This window comes from Meleagris gallopavo, chromosome Z, assembly GCF_905368555.1.
Source record: "Meleagris gallopavo chromosome Z, MGAL_WU_HG_1.1, whole genome shotgun sequence".
In the NCBI taxonomy this organism is placed as follows: domain Eukaryota; kingdom Metazoa; phylum Chordata; class Aves; order Galliformes; family Phasianidae; genus Meleagris; species Meleagris gallopavo.
Genome location: NC_139435.1, coordinates 6,552,005 through 6,574,468, shown reverse-complemented (window position 1 = coordinate 6,574,468; position 22,464 = coordinate 6,552,005). Strand labels below are relative to the sequence as shown.

The window sequence follows — 22,464 nt, the reverse complement described above, 5'->3', positions numbered from 1 at the left end:
ATGAAGAGGCAACCTCTCCTAAACATGTGAGTGCAGTTTGAAGAGGCATCAGTGAGTCAGCAGTGGGCAGATACACTACACATATGTAGAGGTCATACGCTACTGGATGTATCATCCTTCTGTGGTATCTCACAAGCTCCAGCATGCTCATGGAGCTCCATGCCCAGAGGGAAGCGGTATCTCACACCATTAAATATTCCCAAAACTGGTTTGATAACAGACCAAGCAGAGTGGTCTCAGTTCAGAGATGTCTGATGCCTGCACCAAATTTGCAGGGACCAGTGCCAGATGTTATGAAACAGCACACACCCAGCCCAGCATCCTGAGTTTCAGCAAGGAAATTGGCAGCTCACTAGAAGATGCCTCTGCAACGCTGGTTATGCAGAGAAGCTTTAGATCTGATCAGTGGAAAGTTTTGATAGTGGTGGTGAATAAGCGTATGGTGGAAAATCATCAGGACTTCCTGTGACAGCCCTTTGAGCACCCTGCTAGCCCAGCCTGCTTGGGTCATAAACCAGAGAATTTAGTGTAAAAGGATTTTACCAATCTCCTCATGATAGCACTGCTTCCCCAGTGAAACGTTTTGTCCTTTTTGAGGCATTCCAGTTTTGTGATGGTGTTCCTTTTTTATATCACTGTTAAATCATCCTTTTGCATATTTTTTCATAAATTAAACTCTCAATCAGAATTGCAAGCAGTATTTTCACTTAATTGAAACTGTTTTCATGACATATATATATATTTTTTTTTTGGTGTACTTTTGAACAAAGTTTCTGTAATATGCTTTTCGATAGAGATTCTGCAAAACTATGAGTGTATTTCTTTGCAAAATAAGTGGGGTTTTTACTCCATTTATCAATATTCAGTTTTCATATTTCCTGTCACTATTTTTGTAGATTTTTTGTTGATGGTATTACTTTAACAACTGGCAAGGATATTATAATCCAGAGGTGGACAGTCATCCATAGAATGAATCTCAAATTTGTTAAAATTTAGAATTCACTTCAATTCACATCTAATCCTCCTATGCCTCTTAAGTATTACATATTTTATATACAGAAACAGGAAATGCAAAAGATATTATCTGTTTTATGTAACCATTCCATGCCTTGCAGAATTTTAGTCTTTCAGTCATGAAGACATTCCATATCTTTACACTTATCCTACTGCACATGTGAGTTACCACATCATCTCTGACAAGTGAGTATTATTCTTGTGAAAATAAGTTAGACACTTGTTTTGTTTACTTTGAAAGGAACTAGAGTAAAGAATTCAAAGGAATTAACTGTGGTAGAGAAAAGAACAGTCTCATTTTGAGTATGTGCTGAGTAGAGAACTTGGTGTCCTGAAGATCTCATCCAAATCAGTAAACAAAACAAGTCTTTAAATAGGGATCAGCACCTCCTCACTTGATGACAAGATAGAAAACACACTTTATGTAACAGGGAAATTAACAGTTATTTACTCTGCATGCACTGTTGAAGACAGGCCACTGAGGCAATCCAGCAAATGTATGATCTCATAGCAAGTAATTGCATATTGAAATGGGTCTGTGCCTCCTACTTCCTGACAAGCACTGCTTTAGAGAGTACATCTATATTTTTTCCAATCTTCTGAGGACCTGTGTGCCAACTACTTGTACCCTAAATAGTGTGGATGCTTGAAATTAGAGAAGAAATATCAGATAGGAGTGAAACTAAGAGTCTTCTGGCAAATAAACAGACCCTGATGAAGTGGGCATCAAGGGAGGATTTCTAATCTTCTTGAAAGCAGTATGTTTCATCTGCATGCTACTTATGTATGAGTGCTTCTTTCCATCACCGTGCAGCAGGGAGAGCCAGTACAAAACCAAACCCAATAACACCATCAGTAAACAATTGCATGCCTAAACTTAATAAAAAGAGAAATCTATTGATAGATTTTTAAATGAATGCGAATTTGTTCAGAAATACGAATCACTAATTATTTTTCCTAGAAAAAATATGGGTTTTTCCCTGCATGATTGTGGGAATGGTTATTACTTATAATTTGTACTCATTTTGTATTTTCTTGATAGAAGAAAGACAATAGAAACTATTTTTTTCCCTAAGTCCAAAAAGATTTGTCATCTGGAAATTAAAAATATATATTATTCTGAAGACCAAAACACAATAAACCCCTAGTTGTTTGGGGAAAACAAAACAAAACAAAACAAACAAACAAACAAAAACCAAGAAAACAACAACAACAACAAAACAACCAACAAAAAAAAGTGTTTTCACAGTACTTCAAGCTAATAGGGACCTCTACTAATGGATTTACCAAATGATTATTTATTTGCATTCAGTTTCCAATGCCTATGTCACAAACTTTCAGAAAGCTTTTCAGAGGCCCCAAGAGATAGAATACAAAAGATTCAAGCTAGTGAGAAAACTGTTCATTAATATATACTTACACTTTCAAGACAATCTTCTTCAAAGGCATGCTTGAAGCTGAAGAAAGACTTACAAGAAATAGTTGCCCATAATAATTATCCAGCACTGAAGGCCATTTATCCCACTTCCAGAACATACTCTGGACCCACCTACTTCTTCAGACATCAGAACTTATGCAGAATGGCAGTTTAGAAGAAAGAATCTGATAGGGAAGGAACTTAAGATATTGAAAAACACCTTAGCCAACACAAACAAGTTTCTTAGACCTGTTTTGTTTTTTCATTAGACTCATTTGTTCTCCACTGAAGTTCTCCATTTTCTACCAGAAGCAGCAAGCTAAACCCACAGTACAGTTACATTAAATCTTCCTACAAAGTTTCAAGAAAACTATTCTCCCTATTTTTTCACCTAGCCAAACTAAGACTTTTTTCTTTTTTTCTCCTCTTTCTAATGAATATGGGGGAAGGGCGGAGAAGTGTTTCCCCATGAATACGAAAGCTACACCTAAATCAAGTCTACTAGGCTGCCAAAAATGCACAGAAATATGTTTCTGTCAATAAAAGACCTTGTTTGTTACTGTAAGGATTGCATGCAGCACATCTTTGTGATCCTGCAAGGACTTTGATCTACACTAGTCCCTAAAATACAGCAAAGGATGTCTAGGCTTTGGAAAAAAAAGGAAAAAGAATATAAAGGAAGTGCAGGTATGCAGCACCAAACAGATGACACCAAGTTCTTTATGTGTTTGTCAAGTAAAGCCAGGGTTTGGACAGAAGAGAATGGGTGTCACAGCCCTGGAGAAAGTTAGATTTCATCATCTTCCTCAGAAAATTTCATCCAAGAAAAGGAGAGATTCAGTAAAGCATTTCAGGGCAGATCTGGGCATGAAACTGGAAGTAAATAAGTTCTTTACCAACATGGTTTGGCTTCAAAGAGTTTGACACATGAATGACATGAAATTCAGTTCTTTTCTTTGTTTCCAGTAGTCTCACAAGTGAATGAGGCATGACTGAAGCTCAGTCTTGAAGACATCCTTAAGAACTAGAAATACATGCTGGTATTCAAGAAGGGAGCCAGATCAAGACTCATAGGTAACTGTGCTTCTGTGGGCAATTACCTAGAACTGTTATAGTGAGATAGATGACGCAGAGCCAAGAGCCATCCTTGCCTGGCCTGGATGTGGACAGATCAGAGATGTGTGCAGGTCTGTGATATCACAGGAAATCTACCAGTGTGGGTGGACAGTGCACAGCCACAGCAGGACATCACATTCAATACTAAGATAACAGAGAAATACCTTAATTGCATAAAGGCAGGAGCCTAATGCTTATGCACCTGTGAGCAGTGCTAGCAGTGATTCTAGACGAGGTTGTCCCGGGCTCCATCCAACCTGCCTTTGAACACCTCCAGGGATGAGGCATCCACAACCTCTCCGGGCAGCCTGTTCCAGAACCTCACCCCTCTCTATTTGAAAAATTTTCCCCTGATGTCCAATCTAAACATTCCCTCCTTGAGCTTAAAACCTTTCCCCTTGTCCTATCATTGTCTATCTGAGTAAAAAGTTGATTCCCCAACTTCAATCCTTCTCATTAAATAATGGCGAGAAATGTACTAAATTTCCCTTGACAAAAGCCCTCCTCCTCTCCTGTCCTTCTCACCAGGCAGGAGGTGAAGACATGGCATCAAGCAAGACAACACTAATGTTTCAACTTTTCCCAGTGCTCAGAAGTGCATAAGTCCCTTAGAGGAACTACTGTCTTAGTTTTAGTTAGTTCAGAAGTCTGGTATTATGCCGTATTTTGGTTCTAGGACAAGGACCATGCTGGTAACACATAAATGTTTACAGCTGTCTGCTAAGCAATGCTGTATACAGCCAAGGCCATTCTCAGCAAACGGTCCAAGAAGCAGAGAGGGAACAGAATTTGGGCAACTGACTTAAACTGGCTAAAGTGATATTCTGTTCCATATGACATCAAGTGGAAGGAGTTTTGAAGGGGATTAGCATTCATATGGCTCTCTTCTACTGGTTGGGCATCAGTGAGCAATTGCTCGTCCATCACTTATTATATACATTTTTTTATATACATGTATATGTCATAATTATTACCCTTCCTTGTTTTTCTATCTTAGCAGATAGTTTTACCTCAACCCAAGAATTCTAACTTTTTTAAAATATATATTTTTCAGTTATCTCCCCCATCTCTCTGGGAAGCAGGGGAGTGAGTGAATGACTGCGTGGTGCTGAGCCACCTGCTAGGTTAAGCCACAACAACCTTGCACCTGCTAATCAGCATCTCTTTTCATGCCTTTTGTGAGGTGTGGTTGAACACAATAGGCATCCTGTAATATATCTTAGAGAAAAAAAGGGGAGAGTGAGGTATACTTATTACAATGCAGGAGCTCAGTGCAGTGACAACAGTCTCTATTATTCTTAGCATGACCCTAATATACAAGCACGAGGATGTTTGTAGGATGCCTTTTTTATTGGAAAGTATATCTGACCCAAATTTTATTACAGACGTCAAATGCAATATGGACAACTACAGCATGAATCTAAGAAATTATCCTTACTTTTGCCTTCTCTCACCCCCCTTTTCAAAGTAATAGTAAGAATGTCACTTCCCTTGTTTATTTTCAGGTCAATCGTGAGAAAGGGGAAAGAGACAACCCATTTCTAAAAGCAAGAATCATCCTGAGCCATCACCTTATATTGGAAGAAAGCTTTTCCCTCCAAACTGTTATCATCTTTTCTCAGCATCACAGGAATGCCTAGAAGGCTGTAGTCAAAAGCAGCAGCTGTCAGTGCTGAGTACTGTACACAAACAGTTGCATATGAAATGAAAAATCCTACTTTGGGAAACTCTAAATGCTTAGTAATCAAAGAGGTGACAGTGGGGGATGCTTCATTAGTTCCAGTGTATTAGACAAATCAAAGGTGGATTCATTGACTTTTCTGTAAACTTACTATATCTAGATTTCCTAAATCTTGATTTTCTGCTTCAATCCAGGAAGATACACTTTATTATAGGCTGGTATTTTCTCACTGTTTTTCTCATGGCCCCACTTGCTCCCCTAGGATGATCAGTTTTGAGAGAGGTAACTTAGGATCTGCTGATACATATTAGTGAAATCTAAGGTAAGCTTGATAACAGTCCTCTAAGAATCAATGAGTCTATTATTGTGTGTCAAATATCTATGCATACATCTTCATCTACAATATCTATACATATATATATATTTAATATTTCAGGTGAAAATAAATTAGTAATTTAAGTAAAAACAGATGGGAAGAGAAAATAAAGGAAGTAAACGTACAGATATTCCCTTCAAATAGCTAGAAAACTAGTAATCAGGAAACTTTACTGGGATGCACAGAGAAATGGTAAAACCTGTTCACTTCTTCGTCTAAATTAGATACGGTAGGGATTTGTACCTTGGAAGTTCTATTTGTCCAGCAAATGTCATGTTTGCCTGCTTGGGCTGACTTCTATTGTTCTATCCCTTTCACTTCAACAAGGATTACATAACATATTCAAAAAAATGATCTTAGATAAATACTTGATCAGAATTACTCCAAAATCTCAAATTGAAAGCTCTCGAATCAATGTTGTCTAGAGAGAAGTAGTTGCCTTAGAAGAAAAGATAAATATGGTACATGAAACAATCACTTGGACCTTAACAAAAACATTCTCAGGACAAGAACAAAAAAATGTAGATCATCAAGTGACAAACCAGTGAGCTTCCATGTCAAGACAGAAATGCTTATTTCTATTGGATAAGAGTGAGCATCTAAATACAGCATTTTGTAAGCTTAAGCATCCCATTTCAATGTCATCATTGCAAGGTTAAGGGAAACAGAACCACCTGCTTTTTAGGAAGAAAACAGAGTTAGGAGCTGGCTTCTGTAAAAGGAGAAATGTTACAAAGTGCATATTCTAGACACGTGCCTTTCCACACAGTGAAAAGTTATTTTAGGATGGGCAAATCAATAATTTTGTTGGAAGTAACAAGTTGGACATGGTTAATCTAGGTTTTAGCAATTGGAAGAACTGATGATTTTGTTTTTAAGATGGATATTATGGTCTTACAGGTGTATGATTTCTGTACATCACTGACCTGACCTCTATTTAAAAAGCTAAAACCGCTTATGGAAAAGTAGTTTTCTTTAAGCAAAACAAGATGAAAATTGAGTGTAGCCTTTAAAAAAAAAGCTGGTAGAGGACATGGAAGGAATAGGCATGCAAGAGATGAAAATAGTTATACACTGATGTGAGCTGCCATTGGATGGTTATCTAGTCTTTACATCAAGGTTAAATGCTGTTATTTTAGCAATTTCATTGAAGTAAATGTTTCATGATTCCAAGTCCTTTCAGAGAGAAAATTCCAACCTCCTTATCAAACACTGGATTTTGATGAAGATTTGATTATTTTGTAGCTGCCAGAAAAGGAGGAAAAATGACAGAGAAGCTATTTCTTGGAGAAAAAAATGTTGAACTTTTTCTCCAATTGAATAAACACTTTAAATATATATATAAATATATATGTATATATATATGAACACTTCAGTCCACTTATTACAGAATTGATTTTATCTTGTTGATATAATAGCTTTAAAATGAAAAGGAAAAAGTTTTGTTCACTTTGATTAAAAGAGTGTTAGGCTAGGTTTCAAAGAGCTACAGGGAAGCACTTTCTGTTAGTCTAAGTTCAAGGTTAGATCTGGTATTAAAAGGCAAAGCAAGTGACATCAAGAGGGCTGCTGTTAAACTTGGCGCTTGTATTAGTGTCGGCTTCTGTTCAGAACTCTCTTGGCCTCTGGACAAGATACTGCAATTCAATAACAGCTAGCAGAGACTTTCTAGGACTCTCAAGGATGTTTTCCCGCATATAAATGGAGAGACCTCCAGTGGCTCTGCTCTGTATCACCAAGGCACCATGGACTGTTGCAAGAGTGCAACAACATCTCAGAAACAGTCTTTGCTGACTTGATGGTATGTGAATAACCAAAACAATGGTAATCATAATAATGAAACTTGCACACATTGCAAAAAAGAAAAGGAAAAAAAAAAAAAAAAAAGGAAAGAGGATAAATATGACAATTAGTCTTTATCTATCTGCATAGGAAAGTATCATTAATAACTACAGCAGCTTAACATAACCTCCTCAGACAATGAGTAAGGTGGCCTTTTCCGAGCTCTGATTATCCTCTTCTAATGGGCTTCATTTATTGTGTAAACTAATAACCAAGGCCTAAGCATTGCACACTCCAGGGTCTGCAGGAAAATCACTAGGCCCAAATATGATTAACAGGTGAAGACTGCCTGGAAACACAGCATGTTACTTTTGGGGAGCTGGGAAGCGACAGGATAGGGCAGAAGGAGGAAAGGAAAAGCAAAATGTACTGCAGAGAAATGAAGCAAAAAACAAACAAACAAACAAAAAAAGAAAACCAAAAAACAATGATTTACATTTTGGTGTCAATTTGCTGGCATTAATTTCCTGCCTTTCAACTGGGAGCACTATGAGTTTTCAGCCAGATTTGGTGGAAAGCCAGAATGCGGCCCCAAAGGGCTAATACCAAGAAACCAAGGCAGTAGTAATGAGGGGATATGATTGCAGTGTTACCCAGAAAGTCTTCAGCAATAGCAGATATGGAGAGTAACTCAAGTTGTCAGTCAGAGTTTCTGTGCTTCAGAGCAAAAAGAGACTCAAAGAAAGCTGGATTCCCCAAAGTGAAGAAGTTCAACAACACAACCCTGGCCCAGGAATAAAGAAAATGACCTTCCAGGTCCCCTGGCTGCATCTCTAAAATGCAAGCACAGCTTAAGGGAGGCAGCTATACAGGGCAACTAAAAAAAGAGGATCAGATTCTCATTTGAGCTGCAGTGATGTAAATTAGCTTAAACTCCACAAGAGTCCACAGAGAAGCTCTGAATTTACGCCTGGTAAACAAGAGAACAGAATAGGAGCCTCCCTCACTGGAAAGCACATTTCTTAGCAGCACAATGAACATCACATTAGATTATCCAAACCGAAATAATTGTAAATACCCAATTTATCTGGACCCGTTTGTGCTGTCTGCTTAATTGTTGCACTTCACTCAACAAGGACAATGAAATTATTTTGGACAGGCTCACTTTAGAAGCATTACCACTCTACTATTGCAGTTTGAGTTTAGAGTGCAGATGGAAAAGGTTTAAGGCTTAATAAAATATAAGACAAACACATAAGAAACAGAGATAAATTTGAGACCTCCACTGGCACCTGAGACATCCTCTTTGAAGGGGGTCATTTCTGTTTTTCACTCATTCACATTCGTAGAGACCATAAGACAACTTCCAAAAGCCATATTGAGCCCAGGAACAAACACATTTTTTTTGCCAAGATTCCCTCAGCAACCACTTTGTCGCTTGATACAAATGACATGCTATACTTGACTTCTCCAGAAATACAGTACTGCCAGTCAAAGAAGATGTCCCTGCAAGTTGCTGTTGTCCAAAAGGCTAGCCTGTGAGGCTTCCCCACCATATCTCCCTCCCTCTACACAGATCAGGCACACAAATCAATTCCAGTTGTAGTACGGAAAGGGAAACAGAGAAAAGACTACTGCATGAATAAACCTCTCCTGACTGTCTATTTTCTGGGGGGGGGGGGGGGGGTAACACAAACACATATAACGAGCCTCATGATTTCAGAAAACATCAGATTTACAAGCCAACTCTATACACACAGCATCACGAATGGAGAAAAGTCTCTCCTCTCTTCTGGAAAAAAATAGATGATCTCTCAGGCAGAAGTAGTTGGGAAGCATGGTATTCTGCCTTAGCAGCTATAATCTCAATTTATTTCATGAGGCAGATATTATGTGAATGTTTCCAGCAAAGGATAAAAGAGGTCACAAGGACAAACATGCGAAGTAAGATGGAATTGAGGAGAAAAGGAGGCAACGATCTAGGGACCACTGATGCAATAGGAGAAAGCAACTGGAAAACTCAAGAAAAGTAATTCAAAGAAATTAAGGTGTTACCCTCCAAGAAGATGAAAAGGCCTGCTGCTCAGCTGAAATGCCTCTACACCAATACACCTTTGGAAACAAACAGGAAGAGTTAGAAGCTACTGTACTACTAGGAAATCATAATGTAGTTGCTGTCACTGAAACCTGGTGGGATGATTCCCAGACTGCAGTGTGGCTATTAATGGCAAAAGGCTGTTCATAAGAGACACATGAGGAAGGAGGAGAGACGGTATTGCCCTCTACACCAAGGAAGGAATGGAGTTTGAGTAGCTGTCCTTGAGGAGTGGCCATAAGAAAACTGAAAGTTTCTGGGTGAGAGTTAGAGACTGAGGCAACAAAGGGAGCCTCATGACTAGTGTCTAGTACAGGTCACCTGATCAAGTAGTCTGTTCATGAAGCTTTCTTCCTCCAGCTACAGGAGGAGCCAAGATTGCAGGCTCTTCTCCTGATGGGAAACTTCTACCAGATCGACAAACTGGAAAAGTAGTGTGGTAAGCTGCCAGGAATCCAGGAAACTCCTGGAATACATTAAGGTTAACTTATTGAGCCAAGTAATATACATTACCACTAGGGGGAATTCAGTACTGAACCTGTTGCTCACAAAGACAAGTGACAGGATTGGAGGCTTTCTGGGCTGTACTGACCATGAAATGGTGAAATTCACACTCTTGAGGGATATGGAACAGACAAAGATGTTAATCAGTGTGCTAAACTTTAGGAAAGACAAATTGCAGCTCTTCAGGGAATTAGTCAACAAAGCTTCCCAGGAAACTCCTCAGGAACAAGGGAGCAGGGCAAATCTGGAAGATCTTAAAGGAAGTTTTCTTTAGGGCACAGGAGCTCTCCATCCTCAAGTGTAGGAAGTATGGAAAGGAAGACAAGAGACCAGCATGATTGAACTGGGTCTTGCTGATGAAACTGGAGAGCAAGAAGAAATTGCACAGGCAGTGAAAACAGAGACTGGTACTTTGGGAGGACGATATGGATGTTGTCATGCTGTGTAGGGATGGCTTCAAGAAAGTCCCCCACAACATCCTTCTCTCCAAATTGGAGAATATGAAAAAGGCCCGGAAAATCTGATTTCAGTTTTACCACCTTGGATCCAAACTGCTATTCTGTTGATTAAAGCTATAAATGAAATCAGAAGTTCATGCCAGCATGCCTTGTATGCTACATATTTACCATGCAAAGTCTCTACAGTAACAAAGAAATGACAGAACCATTCATAGAATGAGAGAAAAATAAATTCACTCAATTTGTTTAAGGAAGCAACCTGAGCTTGAAATGATTAGTTATAACTGGACAAGACTTGCTCTGCCAAGACCTGCCTAGAAAGACAGTGATTTAAAAAAAAAAAAAAAAAAAAAAAAAAAATTCACCCTACATGCCAAAGAAAATATACAGTGGAAACTAGCAGAGACTTTGAGAATTGCAGTTCAAAATACCTAGGGGGAAAAGAGGAGAGTAACTACATTCTAGCAACAGTGAGTTCATTCAGAGCTGAAAATATGTGAATCTCAAGGTCAAAATTTAGTACAGAACTCAGAGGAATTTGAAGGTGTATGCTTTTAAAAGGAGTTGTATTTTAATGAGACAAGATTTTTTTTAGGGGTGACATAATGGGAAGAGGAAAAAAAGGTATGGGAAACAAGATATAAGAAGTTCCTATTAAAGAGAAAAATGGGAAATGCACTTTTCTTACTTGAAAAAAATAGGTTAGGCTTAATTTTGTCCTTGTACTTACAGAAACTAATCAGAAAGATTTGACATTACTGGGAACCTGCCAAGTGCAGCTACTCATACATGCAGTGCCACTATAAAGCTCTCAATGCAGCTACTCAACAGAGCAAAGTCACTTCAGATATCTACTTGCCTGAGCTGATAGTGCAATCTCATGACCATTTTGCACAGTCATTTTGCACAACTTTCTTCTTGCCAAACAGTGAAGCACAAGTGAAGCACAGAAGCTAAATGGGTTACATTATGTCAAGTCCTATCAAAAATTATCCATGAAAATTGTAAATAATACTTCAGTCATGATTCAAGTCCTTATTATGTAAATGCCCCAGAAAGTAGTCATAAAGTATAGTTACTCCACAGCATTTAAAATCTGTGCTATAGTATTATAATTCGTATTATATATGGTAGTTAAATTAAAGCAGGCTAAGACATACTTCTATTTCAACAATAATTTTGGTGGCAGACACATAAACCTGATCTATCAGTGTGGTCTTCTCCTATTATACTTTGTTTTACTTTCTTTTTGGACAGAATTAATTTTGTATTACTGTGCATCTGAAAGGTTTAGAGATATGTATTCACTTCATAAAGAATTACAGACTTGATAGGTTACACCCATGTAAACCATGTAAGTACTGCTGCCACTATTAAACTAATAGTATAGGTAGACATGTTACCAGTGATGAAAGCCTGAGTCACATAACTATACAGCATCTTCACTGAAGTGCTTTATTGCAATATTATGCTGGTTTTGCATGACAGATCAGTCTTTACAGGCTTTTCCATTACTATACAGTGCAAATATGGGAAGTAGTTATTTACAGAGAGGTTACCTTATAAACAATGACTAGTTCCTATCATACTAGCTAGTATCACGCACACTATCAGCCCTATGACTGAACGGATGAAAAGTTAATTGACTGTTAAACTGCGCCTGTTTTTTTTTTTTTTTTTTTTTTTTTTTTTTTTTTTTTCCCCTCTTCTGCCCTCTCTCCCTATGTGAATATAGAATTAGAATTGGAGGTCTACTGCTTGGAAGTTATTCCTGGTTGTATTCCATTTCTCCCTTAATATGTAGGGTGATAGAACTGGAAACCAGACACCTAGTATTTAGGGCTCATGAGTACCTAATGACTGACATCACTGAAACACCAAGGAATCAGCCATCTCTAATTCCTACGTGTCTGAGCTGGGACTTCTCTCTAGTAAAAGCCCATGAGAGCTACTGAATGGCCCAGCAGGTGTCAGAGATGCTCAGTATTTTGTGAGATCAGATATTCGAATGCAAAGATTCTTGGTGAAAATTTGTTTCCTCTTTTAGAGCTGTGGTACTGGTTCATGATGACATCATTTCAGCAGTGACAAATATAGCTGAGTCTGCTCTTTCCTATGCCATATAAATCCCTTGACCTCAATCAGATCACTGCTGATTTACGCTTGTGTAAATGAAGTCAGAATCAAACCCATGGCATTCATGAATGTAGGCCAGAGTAAGCATTACTCACAGACAAGAGACAACTCTTTAGAGGGAGGAAAAAATATCATTTTTATGTAAATATTCTTAATAATAAGAAACGAGAGATAGAAATAAGAATATGAATGAAAGACAATCAAGAACAGCTCTGAGATGAGACTTGTTTCCAACTTTATGATGCTGCATCAGCTGCTTGTAAAGAAGCTTAAGCCCAAAATTTGACCTACCTGAAACTTGCTATATATTGTTTTTCACCAGTGATCTGTGAGCTACCATAGTCCCTAGACTCAGTTTTGAAGGTAGCTGAAGGTGCTCAGCTGCTTGCAGGATCCGGTTTGATTGCAGTGTGCTATGAAAATGAAAAAGTTGGGTTTTTTGTTTGTTTGTTTGTTTGTTTGTTTGTTTTAAACTGAGATCCGGGTTTGCCCTCAAATCGTTACACATTCTCTATTTATTTATGCATAAATGGCGGTATGATGGCTTGGAGAATAGCAGCCCTTTGATGGAAGGTAAGCTTGACTAGCCTATGGGAGTTTACTGCTATGCATATAAATGAGGCCATACATACAAATATGCAGAACAGACAAGTGAAAATATACAGCATCTCTTTAAAATGAAATACTTTGATTGCTCCAATCACAAGAAGTTGTAAAACTACCCTGAAGAATTAACAGCCTCAGTACATGCTAACTACATCCATCATAAATTCGTCTTTAGTTTCTGTTATCATATCACTGCCTCTTGGGACCTCCAGTCCTGTCATCATTTGCCCTTTATAATTTATTCAGCTTGTACTTGCCTGAATCCTTTCTACTTATCATTCATCTTTACAGTTGTACATAAAATTAGATTGATCCTCCTATGGCAGACATGCCAGAGAAAAAAAGTTGTCATTGAATAACACAAAGCAAATGAAGGTCCAGCAAAAGCTTTTGTTGAATAACTTGGATATCATCCTTTGAGAGCCTAAAGGTGTCAAATAGAAAGACAATACAATATTACCTCCTGCATTTATTTTTGTACGCCATTTTACAAGTGTCACCAAACTGCAAAGAATTGAGACGCCTGGTTCTCATTTTGCATATCTCAAGATAAGCTTGGTCAGCCACCACAACTGTGGTGAATAAGCCAGTCTTAGCAGAGATAAGAATATGCATCCAACACACTGGTTCTGCCACAATGCTTGCTCTGTATCCTTTTCCTACTGTGCTCTTTGGGCTGGGTGGCAGAGAGAGAGTTTACTTTGTATTCCGGAGGCTGCTGTGTAGCGATACAGAAGCCAATCTTTAACTAGTGAAATGGAACTTTAATGTTTACCAAGCAGATAGGACCCAGGTGTTTCATCTCATCTGGTGAACAGAACAGCACTGTCAAACTATAGGAGTTTTTAGTAAATGGAAAATGCATATGGTTTCCTCTCTCTCTCGTTCCCTCCTCTTTCCAAAGCAAAATCCAAAAATTCTTTTACTGTCTGGTCAGTCGGAAGGAGGAAACAAGAAAGAGAGAGAGAGAAAAAAAATCTTTTTAACCATGACATTGACACCCACAAATTTTAGAGTACTAGAGAATTTCTACAGAACAGTTTTTCACAGGACTCTTACCTCAAATCTGTTTTTATTCCTTTTCATCTTCATTTTTAACTTCAGAAAACAGACATGTTTCTCCCAGGGGAACAATTAAATGTGTTTTCTTTCAAAATCTAAAGGGCATGGTGAGCAGGCTGTGTGTTCAGCAGGCTACTTTAATCAATGGAACCCATCCAGCCTGCCGCTGCTGACCAAATTGCAATTTACATTGGTAGATAAAACTTTTGAAATGGGAAGATGCAGGAATATAATACCAATTTCTGGCATAAAATAGATGCAGAGTGATATGTGGCTTAATGGTTTTCCAATAAGCTTTTGGGGGAAACAAACAAACAAACAAACAAAAAAAACTTTGAAACCTTAGAAGTATAGACTAAAATTATAGAAAGTTCTGTTTGACCAGTGAAATTAATGCTAAATGTGCAAGACTTATGTAGTCCACATGACACTCATGTCTCATTTAAGCCTCATTACAGAGATTTAAGAGAAGCCAGACTTGCAAGTTCTCCTCCCTTCACCCCTGGATCTCAACGGTCTCTCCTCACATACATATAAGAATTTAAACCAGACAAGACTGACAAGATGGAGCGAAATTGTTTGGGACCTGAACATAACTTATATTTCAGGCTTTTTTTCTTTCTTTCTTTCTTTCTTTCTTTCTTTCTTTCTTTCTTTCTTTCTTTCTTTCTTTCTTTCTTTCTTTCTTTCTTTCTTTCTTTCTTTCTTTCTTTCTTTCTTCTTCTTTCTTTCTTTCTTTCTTTCTTTCTTTCTTTCTTTCTTTCTTTCTTTCTTTTTCTTTTTCTTTCTTTCTTTCTTTCTTTCTTTCTTTTTCTTTTCTTTTTTCTTTTTCTTTTTCTTTTTCTTTTTCTTTTTCTTTCCTTTTGCTTATTTATTATTTTTAACTGGGTTTAATAAGTGTCTTATGTGCCCACCTGTCTTCTAATATTAAAGATGTATATTTATTTGCTGAAGAGAAGTGATGATGAATAAGGCAGAATACATTTTTATTGAGATGTTGGAAAAGATAGAATACCAGTACCATTCATAAGAAAACTAATGTTGTGGACTGAGAAATTTATTAAACCCTTAGGTAGTACCGTTCTCCCTTTCAGGAGGAATAGCTACACTATGAATACCAGATATGTTTTGCAACCTGAGTAAGCCCTATGAATTGCTGAGGTTAACATTTTTTTAGCTACTTAATTTCATAGTTATTTTCTGCAAGTATTACAGGGAGGTTTTAACATTATGCAAAGAGGCAGTGCTTCCAACCAAGTATGCATGGACTTTTCACTGGCAGTGCCTGAGAGCCACAATGAAGCAGTGCTGCTGTGCTTATCAAATATGAGCTGAGTTTATTTGTGCTATAAATAAAAGTAGATCTTGGTAGTGTAATTACATTTCTCAGCATTATCCTCTGCCATTCGCTTCAGAAAGAAAGAAAAAAAAGGGAGAAAAAGTTGCCTTCATGATAATTTGTAATCAAAATGACTACACTTAAAACATAATTTTATTTCTCTGATTTCATTTCCTGTGGAGGTTCGTGGGGCAAATAGACAATATTATACAGAATTTGCTGGCAGATAATTCTCACATCCTTTCACTGTCATTGTCTAGATCACTCCCCCACCACCAACCCCTGTTTCCCCAAAACTAAAGACTGTGTTTCTAATGCTGAATTTTATCACTGAGAGATATATCAACATCAGAAATCCCATGAGTGAATCAACTTTTACTTTCCCTTTCTCCTTTCCTCTCTACCAAATTACTCTTCCTTGCCTAATTTGCTTTTTATGATGTTGGAAATAAATGTGGTTTCCCACTATGAAGGATTAGCACAGATTATGGCGAACAGTGTTAATTATAGGTGGAGAAAGAGAATTGTGCATCTCTCCAATCTGTTCTTGATTTCCCTCGTGCCTGTCTGGCTGGTAATAAGCCTCCTTTAATCTGGCAGTCCCCTTGGTGAAATCAGCACCACGGACAGCAATATTGATTGCTTCTGAGAAACCATCACAGCTGCTCAACCAAATTACCTTTGATATGTGACCTTTAATGTAATTACTGCAACATCAAAGCATTTCTATAAATTATTAAAGAACTAATATACTTCATCATCCAGCTACTCTATTATATGTAAAATAAACAATCACAAGTAAACGCTTTAATTTGAGATGTCCGATGCTCACAAAAGTGCTCTTTAAAAATACACACGCACCCTCCTACATTAACCTTCAATTTCAGGTGATAATTTCAAACTGTCCAAAAGAGACTAATTCATTTGGAGGAAGAGGATTCGACTAATAATTTTATGTTTTACATTCCACTCTAGTTACTTCATGATTCCTTCTTGCCCAAAAACAAAGTGCCATAAAGACTTTATTAATAAACACATACCTGCCTGGAAGTCTTTTGATTATTCCACAAGATGACTTTATGTCCCACATATAACATAAAAATATGTGAAACATATTTCTGTCATCTTACAAAGCACATCCAGAAAGTAATTACTGTAAAATATGTGCATGTAGCCACTCTACTAAAAACACAGTGACACATAGCTAAGAGGCAAGGCGTCTGAATCTGGACACAAATTCCTAATGCCTCACCATTTCCATATATTAGCATTCATGTGCATATTATTAAAAATGACTCAATTCTCTGTTTTAGAATACAAGGAACACGAACAGCAATATTGTAGGAGAAGACAAATATAGAGTTTACTGATGGAGGTGAAAGAAGCATTCTGATTTAACAGCTCACAGCAGTACTAGTTCCCCCTCATACCCCAGGCTTGTTAATTATTTTTGATACTTTCTGAGTAGTTCTGTCTGTGTCAAAGACATTTGAGGGTCAAGAGAAGGTGTTATGTACGTGTCATTTTTGAACTCATGTGAACAAAGACTTAGATCCTTAACTTTTATGAATGTTTTTTATTTTATGATGATGAACTATTCTTGATATTGTTGGTGCATATAATCCAGCACAGTCAGGTAAGTCATAAATAATTTTTAGGTACTCACATAGGAATCATCAAACATTATTCAGGCATAATAGTTTATCAAGAGACAAGGGTGGTTTCCTTAAATAAACTACAGTGACATCATTCAGAGGATGAGTTCAGAAACTTGGCAGAAGACTGTATGCAGAGGGTTTGCTGGTGAAAAACAGAGTTTATCCTGAGACAAGCAGAACAAGAAGTGAAAGGGACAGAAGAAGTTAGTGCTCAGAACTGTCAAAATCCAGGTTCCAATTGCAGAGGGTTCACTGTTCTCAGTTTAATCAGATAAAGATGTGTCATTTAAAAGTATAAAAAGAAATAAAAAAAAGCATTCTGAAATCAACATAGTCAGTATGGTCTGTATGGGATAGAAGTGACGTAAACCAATGAGTTTTATCTGTATTATAGAATCAAACAATATAATCTGTGAAATACATCTTTATTCCAGTTCAACTGGTGGAATTTTGTCACTGTCCAAAGCAATAATTTTTATTATAAGAGTTTTGTGATTTGGAATCCCTAAAATGCCAGGATTCAGAAATATACACATGTAAAGAAGTCTATTTATAACAAAGTTACCTCTAGTTTTAAAAAACATTTCAAGTTTATTTTAGAAAATTCCAGGTAAAATACTTTAAACATCCCAATTCAACACACACGTTTATTTTTAATTTTATGTACTTACAGATCTTAATTCTTGAATGATAAAAGAAAACATTAACTACAGGAAGGAAAAAAAAAAAAAAAAAAAGGATAAACCTAAACATCAACATTAAAAATAAGAATAAACCTAAAAATTAACATCCAGTGTTAACTTTCAATCTGTGGTTAACAGGTTTCTAGAAAAAAAAAAATATTTCTGAGGGAGTTGTCAGCTGACAGAAATGTATTTTTAGGGAATGAAGTATGTATGTATTTACATAAGGTATGGCCTTTAAAGTAAAGATAGACTTAGATGAGCAAGTGTGTGGGCATCTCTGCAATGGCAAGGTGGCAAAGAGATAGGTAAATAGACTCAGGATGATGGAAACAAGCAGAACAGAATCAACACTTTCTTCAGAAACAGAGCAACTGGTTTATCTTAGGTTTTTTGAAGTGGTGGGTTATGGGTAAACAGGACTCATTTGTAAGATACAAAGTAAATAAAACAAAACTTTGGATCAATTTCCCCTTGATTTTGGCAAAAACAGAGACCTTCAAGATCTCAGTGTCAACTACATTATCACTGACTTTAGGATCAAATCAGATTTGTTCTGATTTGCAGTGTACAGGAATCCTGCACTCAGCTGTTTCCAATCTGTATACCACATCTGAATTTAAATAATCTCTCTCTCCTTTCTTTTGGTTACTGCTAAACTGGAAACCCTTCCCAGCAGAGCAGGTCTTCCCCACGCAATATTGATTCTATTTTTAGTTCTAGTTGTGTTGTCTGAACCTTAGATCTTGTTCATGTGAATAATTTTCCTCATTATCTTGTGCTCATCTCCTCTCTCTCTTTCTCTTGTCTCACCGCCTTTCCAATCTGCTACAGCTGTTTGAATACTAAAGCAACTGAGTCAAACCTCTTTGTCATCAAGAATATGTTTTCTTACTGTGATAACTCAATAATGTGATCTGTCTCTTGATTTTTCAGTACCACACCTTGCTTCAGAGAAGAAAAATAGTAAGAGTTAACACCTTGTGAGTAGTTCTAATACTTCACTATAACAGTCATAAGCTTAAGCCCTTTCCTCATCTGAATAAATCTGGTAGAATCTAATCCACAAGTTTACTATTGCTTTGCTCTTATCAGGAGCCAGGAAAAGCCTTTTCTTTTTGTGCATGGATATGATTTGGGTGGGTTGGTGATATCTTGATTTTATTGGCACCGTGCAAATAGTGAAACATTCAAGCAACCAGAGACATTATGCTTCCAAACTCAAGATTGGAACTCCATATGTAATCAATTCTAGATTTTTAGAAAAATTTGAAAAACAGATTAGAAAAAAAAATCAATATGAACTCACCCCTGGCAGTGTCTTCTGTTCATGCAGTGCACTCTGGGCCTTTAGAGCAGACTCCCTTTCGCAGTATGTTAGGAAGGCACAGCCTGTAAGCAATAATAGCAAAAAAACCACGTCAGTAAAAGTAGTGTTTCAGAAAAGATTTGTTTAAAAATGATATGTGAAATAAACAACTTTCCTATCCTCACTCATTTCAGTAAATTAACCATTAAATCTCTCTTTAGTAAGTCAATAGTGTAGAGTCTAGGAATTAAGCAGTCACCACTTCCACTCGGCCCTTGCAAAAAGCAAGCAATAGCAAAGATATAAGTGTTTATTTCTGTTTGACTACATACTAAGTATTAAATACAAAGAGATGTGCAGGATCTGGGATCCTCAGAACAAAAAAAGTACAACAAGGGGAGTCATGAGATCCTACTCCAGCTCCAGTGTCAGCGCCGGAAACAAGCTTACCTGACTTTACAATCATAACATACCGAAGGTCTCGTGCATTTCTCTGTAGCAAGTACTTCAGGTAAGGGGTATAAAAGGACTAAGGACTTCCTACTGCAGAGAACTATGACTATTCTTTAGCCTGACTTGAATCCAGAAGGGGTCTCCCAGTTTGTATTCATACCAGAAAGTCACTTCCCTGCAGATGCTGCTGCAAGGGTTCATTGTCTTTGTGTGCATGTATGGAAGACAACCATAGCAAAGCCCAAACAAGCAAAAAGATCATTGCTTTACAGATCAGCAGAACTTCAGAGATATTCTAATGTATCTCATATATTTGCTTCTTCCAGAAAGCTGTCCTAACTGCAAACGATAAATCCCTGTCAGAGTTCAGCAGAGTAAAATCCCTACCACACTTTCTCCTTCCACATCTATTCTCCTCTTCTTATACAACTGGTGAATGTTGCAGTATCTTCTATCAGTTGTGCATGTATCTGTTGTGATCAGATTATTCCTTCTTACTGCAGTATTCTGAAAACCTGCCAGTTCCTGCAGCAGAAGTTCTTGTTATGCAGAGAATATTTTCTTTGAAATTACAACACAATATCTGTAACCGTATCATCTCTCTGATGTGTAATTAAGAAATTTTTCAAGGTTTAGCCTTGTTCATAGGCTTAGCATGTCCAAACTGTAGGCATCTTCCAAGAGGGAGACAATACACATAGACGGTCAATGAAAGCACATGTTGACCCACTGATCTTCTTCCCATGCATACGAAAAATATGCAATATGTGACTTAACAGTAGACTATGGACTCCTTTCAACTCTGACCCCCACTATGATATTTTGCCCATAAAACAGACAAAGTTTTATACAAATTTCTTGGATAGCATTACGTTACTGAAGAACAATGCATTTGTCTTCTTTTCAGCGGTTTTAATAGATTAATATGCACAAGGGAATAGGGAGAACTTATAAAATTTCTTAAAGATTAATTTGTGGCAATCACCCTACTCTCCTCAAAACGAAACCGCAAACTCTTTAATTTTTCAATTTAACATGGAAAAAAATAGTTTTTCCCCTTCTTTTTACTCCGTATCACTTTTTGAAGGTCTTGTTCCTTTCAGTATATTCAAGACAATCACATTTATTATGTCTCAATAATTGATATTCACAGAAGGAGAAACTGACAGTCAAGGAAGGAGACTGAACAAACAGCAAAAGTTTCCAACCTCTAATTGGAATTATTTGGATTCATTCCCCTTTAACTTTAAATAGATGAGTTTTCAGTCTGCATTTGCCATGAAAGGGAAAGAAAATGTGGTAGAGACAGTTTACAGCTAGTGGAGGTAATAGATTGAAAAAGATCCTTAAAAGTCACCCATAGCTTGATAATCAAATGGGAAACTATGCTTAAATTTAATTTCAGTGCTAAATCACAGGCTGAGTGCTCTCTGTTGACTAGACACAATAAGAACGTCTCCCTTTAGTAGCAGACGTGGAGCAGCTGATACAGTCTAATTAGGCACATCATAGTGCACTGTTACAGAGATAAACTGTGGAGTGTAAAGCTCCCATAATGATAGCTATATTTTTCTCCTTATTGTGATGGCCATGAAGACAGTTCAGGATAACAGTGTTGTGACTTTAATTCGGACGGAATAGAAAGAAGACTTTCTCTCTGAAGTGGTAAGGTTTCCTTCCAAGGTCTGCAGAAGGTGTGCATGGGGCCAAGTTCTCATCAGAGATCAACCTCCAGGAAGTCCTCTCCAATTATGTTTGAGCATGTGACAGAAGTATCAAACTCACAGCCACCAGAGACTTCCCAAAGTATTCAGGACAGAAGGACTTTGACATTGAGAAAGAGGAGGTGCTGGAACAGGTTGTCCACAGAAGTCATGGATGCTCTGTCCCTGGAAGTGTTCAAGGCCAGTTTGGATGTGGCCCTGCACAACTTTATATAGTGGCTGGCAACCCTGCCTGCAGCAGGGGGCTGGAACTTGATGATCATTGATGCCCCTTCCAAACCAAGCCATTTTATGATTCTATGAAAAAATCCGGAAAAAGGTTTTAATATGATCAGACAAAAGGGAAAAAAAAAACCAAAAACCACACACACCAACAAAACCAATAAGAGCTTCTCTCACCTGAAAAAAAGACGAAAGAGGAGAAGAGAAAAAGAAAAGAAAAGAAAAGAAAAGAAAAGAAAAGAAAAGAAAAGAAAAGAAAAGAAAAGAAAAGAAAAGAAAAGAAAAGAAAAGAAAAGAAAAGAAAAGAAAAGAAAAGAAAAGAAAAGAAAAGAAAAGAAAGAAGAAAGAAAAGAAAGAAAAGAAAAGAAAAGAAAAGAAAAGAAAGGAAAAGAAAAGAAAAGAAAAGAAAAGAAAAGAAAAGAAAAAGAAAAGAAAAGAAAAGAAAGAAAGGAAAGAAAAGAAAAGAAAAGAAAAGAAAAGAAAAGAAAAGAAAAGAAAAGAAAAGAAAAGAAAAGAAAAGAAAAGAAAAGAAAAGAAAAGAAAAGAAAAGAAAAGAAAAGAAAAGAAAAGAAAAGAAAAGAAAAGAAAAGAAACATACGAATCTTCCGGGGTAGTTTGTGGAGCTATCTTTACCTTGTTCTTTACAAACATATTATGCACATTTACTACACACTATACCATTCTTGCTGGTTAAAAAGTTCTTTTATTTAGGACTTACTCAAAGTAAATCCTGATTGCTTAGAAATAGTGAAATGTCTTATCCTAGAAACCTTCATTTGGAGGGAAGTACAGCTTAATCTTTACAATAGACTTCACAAGTGAACTTGAG

At 37.1% G+C, this 22,464-nt stretch overlaps 1 protein-coding gene across 6 annotated transcripts in view; it reads right to left on the bottom strand.

Annotated features, from left to right (window-relative positions):
* CELF4 (CUGBP Elav-like family member 4) overlaps window positions 1-22,464 on the bottom strand; it is a 707,521-nt gene that overhangs the window by 594,632 nt on the left and 90,425 nt on the right. For all 6 annotated transcript variants that reach the window (XM_085213501.1, XM_085213504.1, XM_085213503.1 and 3 more), the window contains exon 2: window positions 19,237-19,319. In XM_085213501.1, the coding sequence (XP_085069627.1) occupies window positions 19,237-19,319 (83 nt within the window). The remainder of the gene's footprint in view (window positions 1-19,236; window positions 19,320-22,464) is intronic.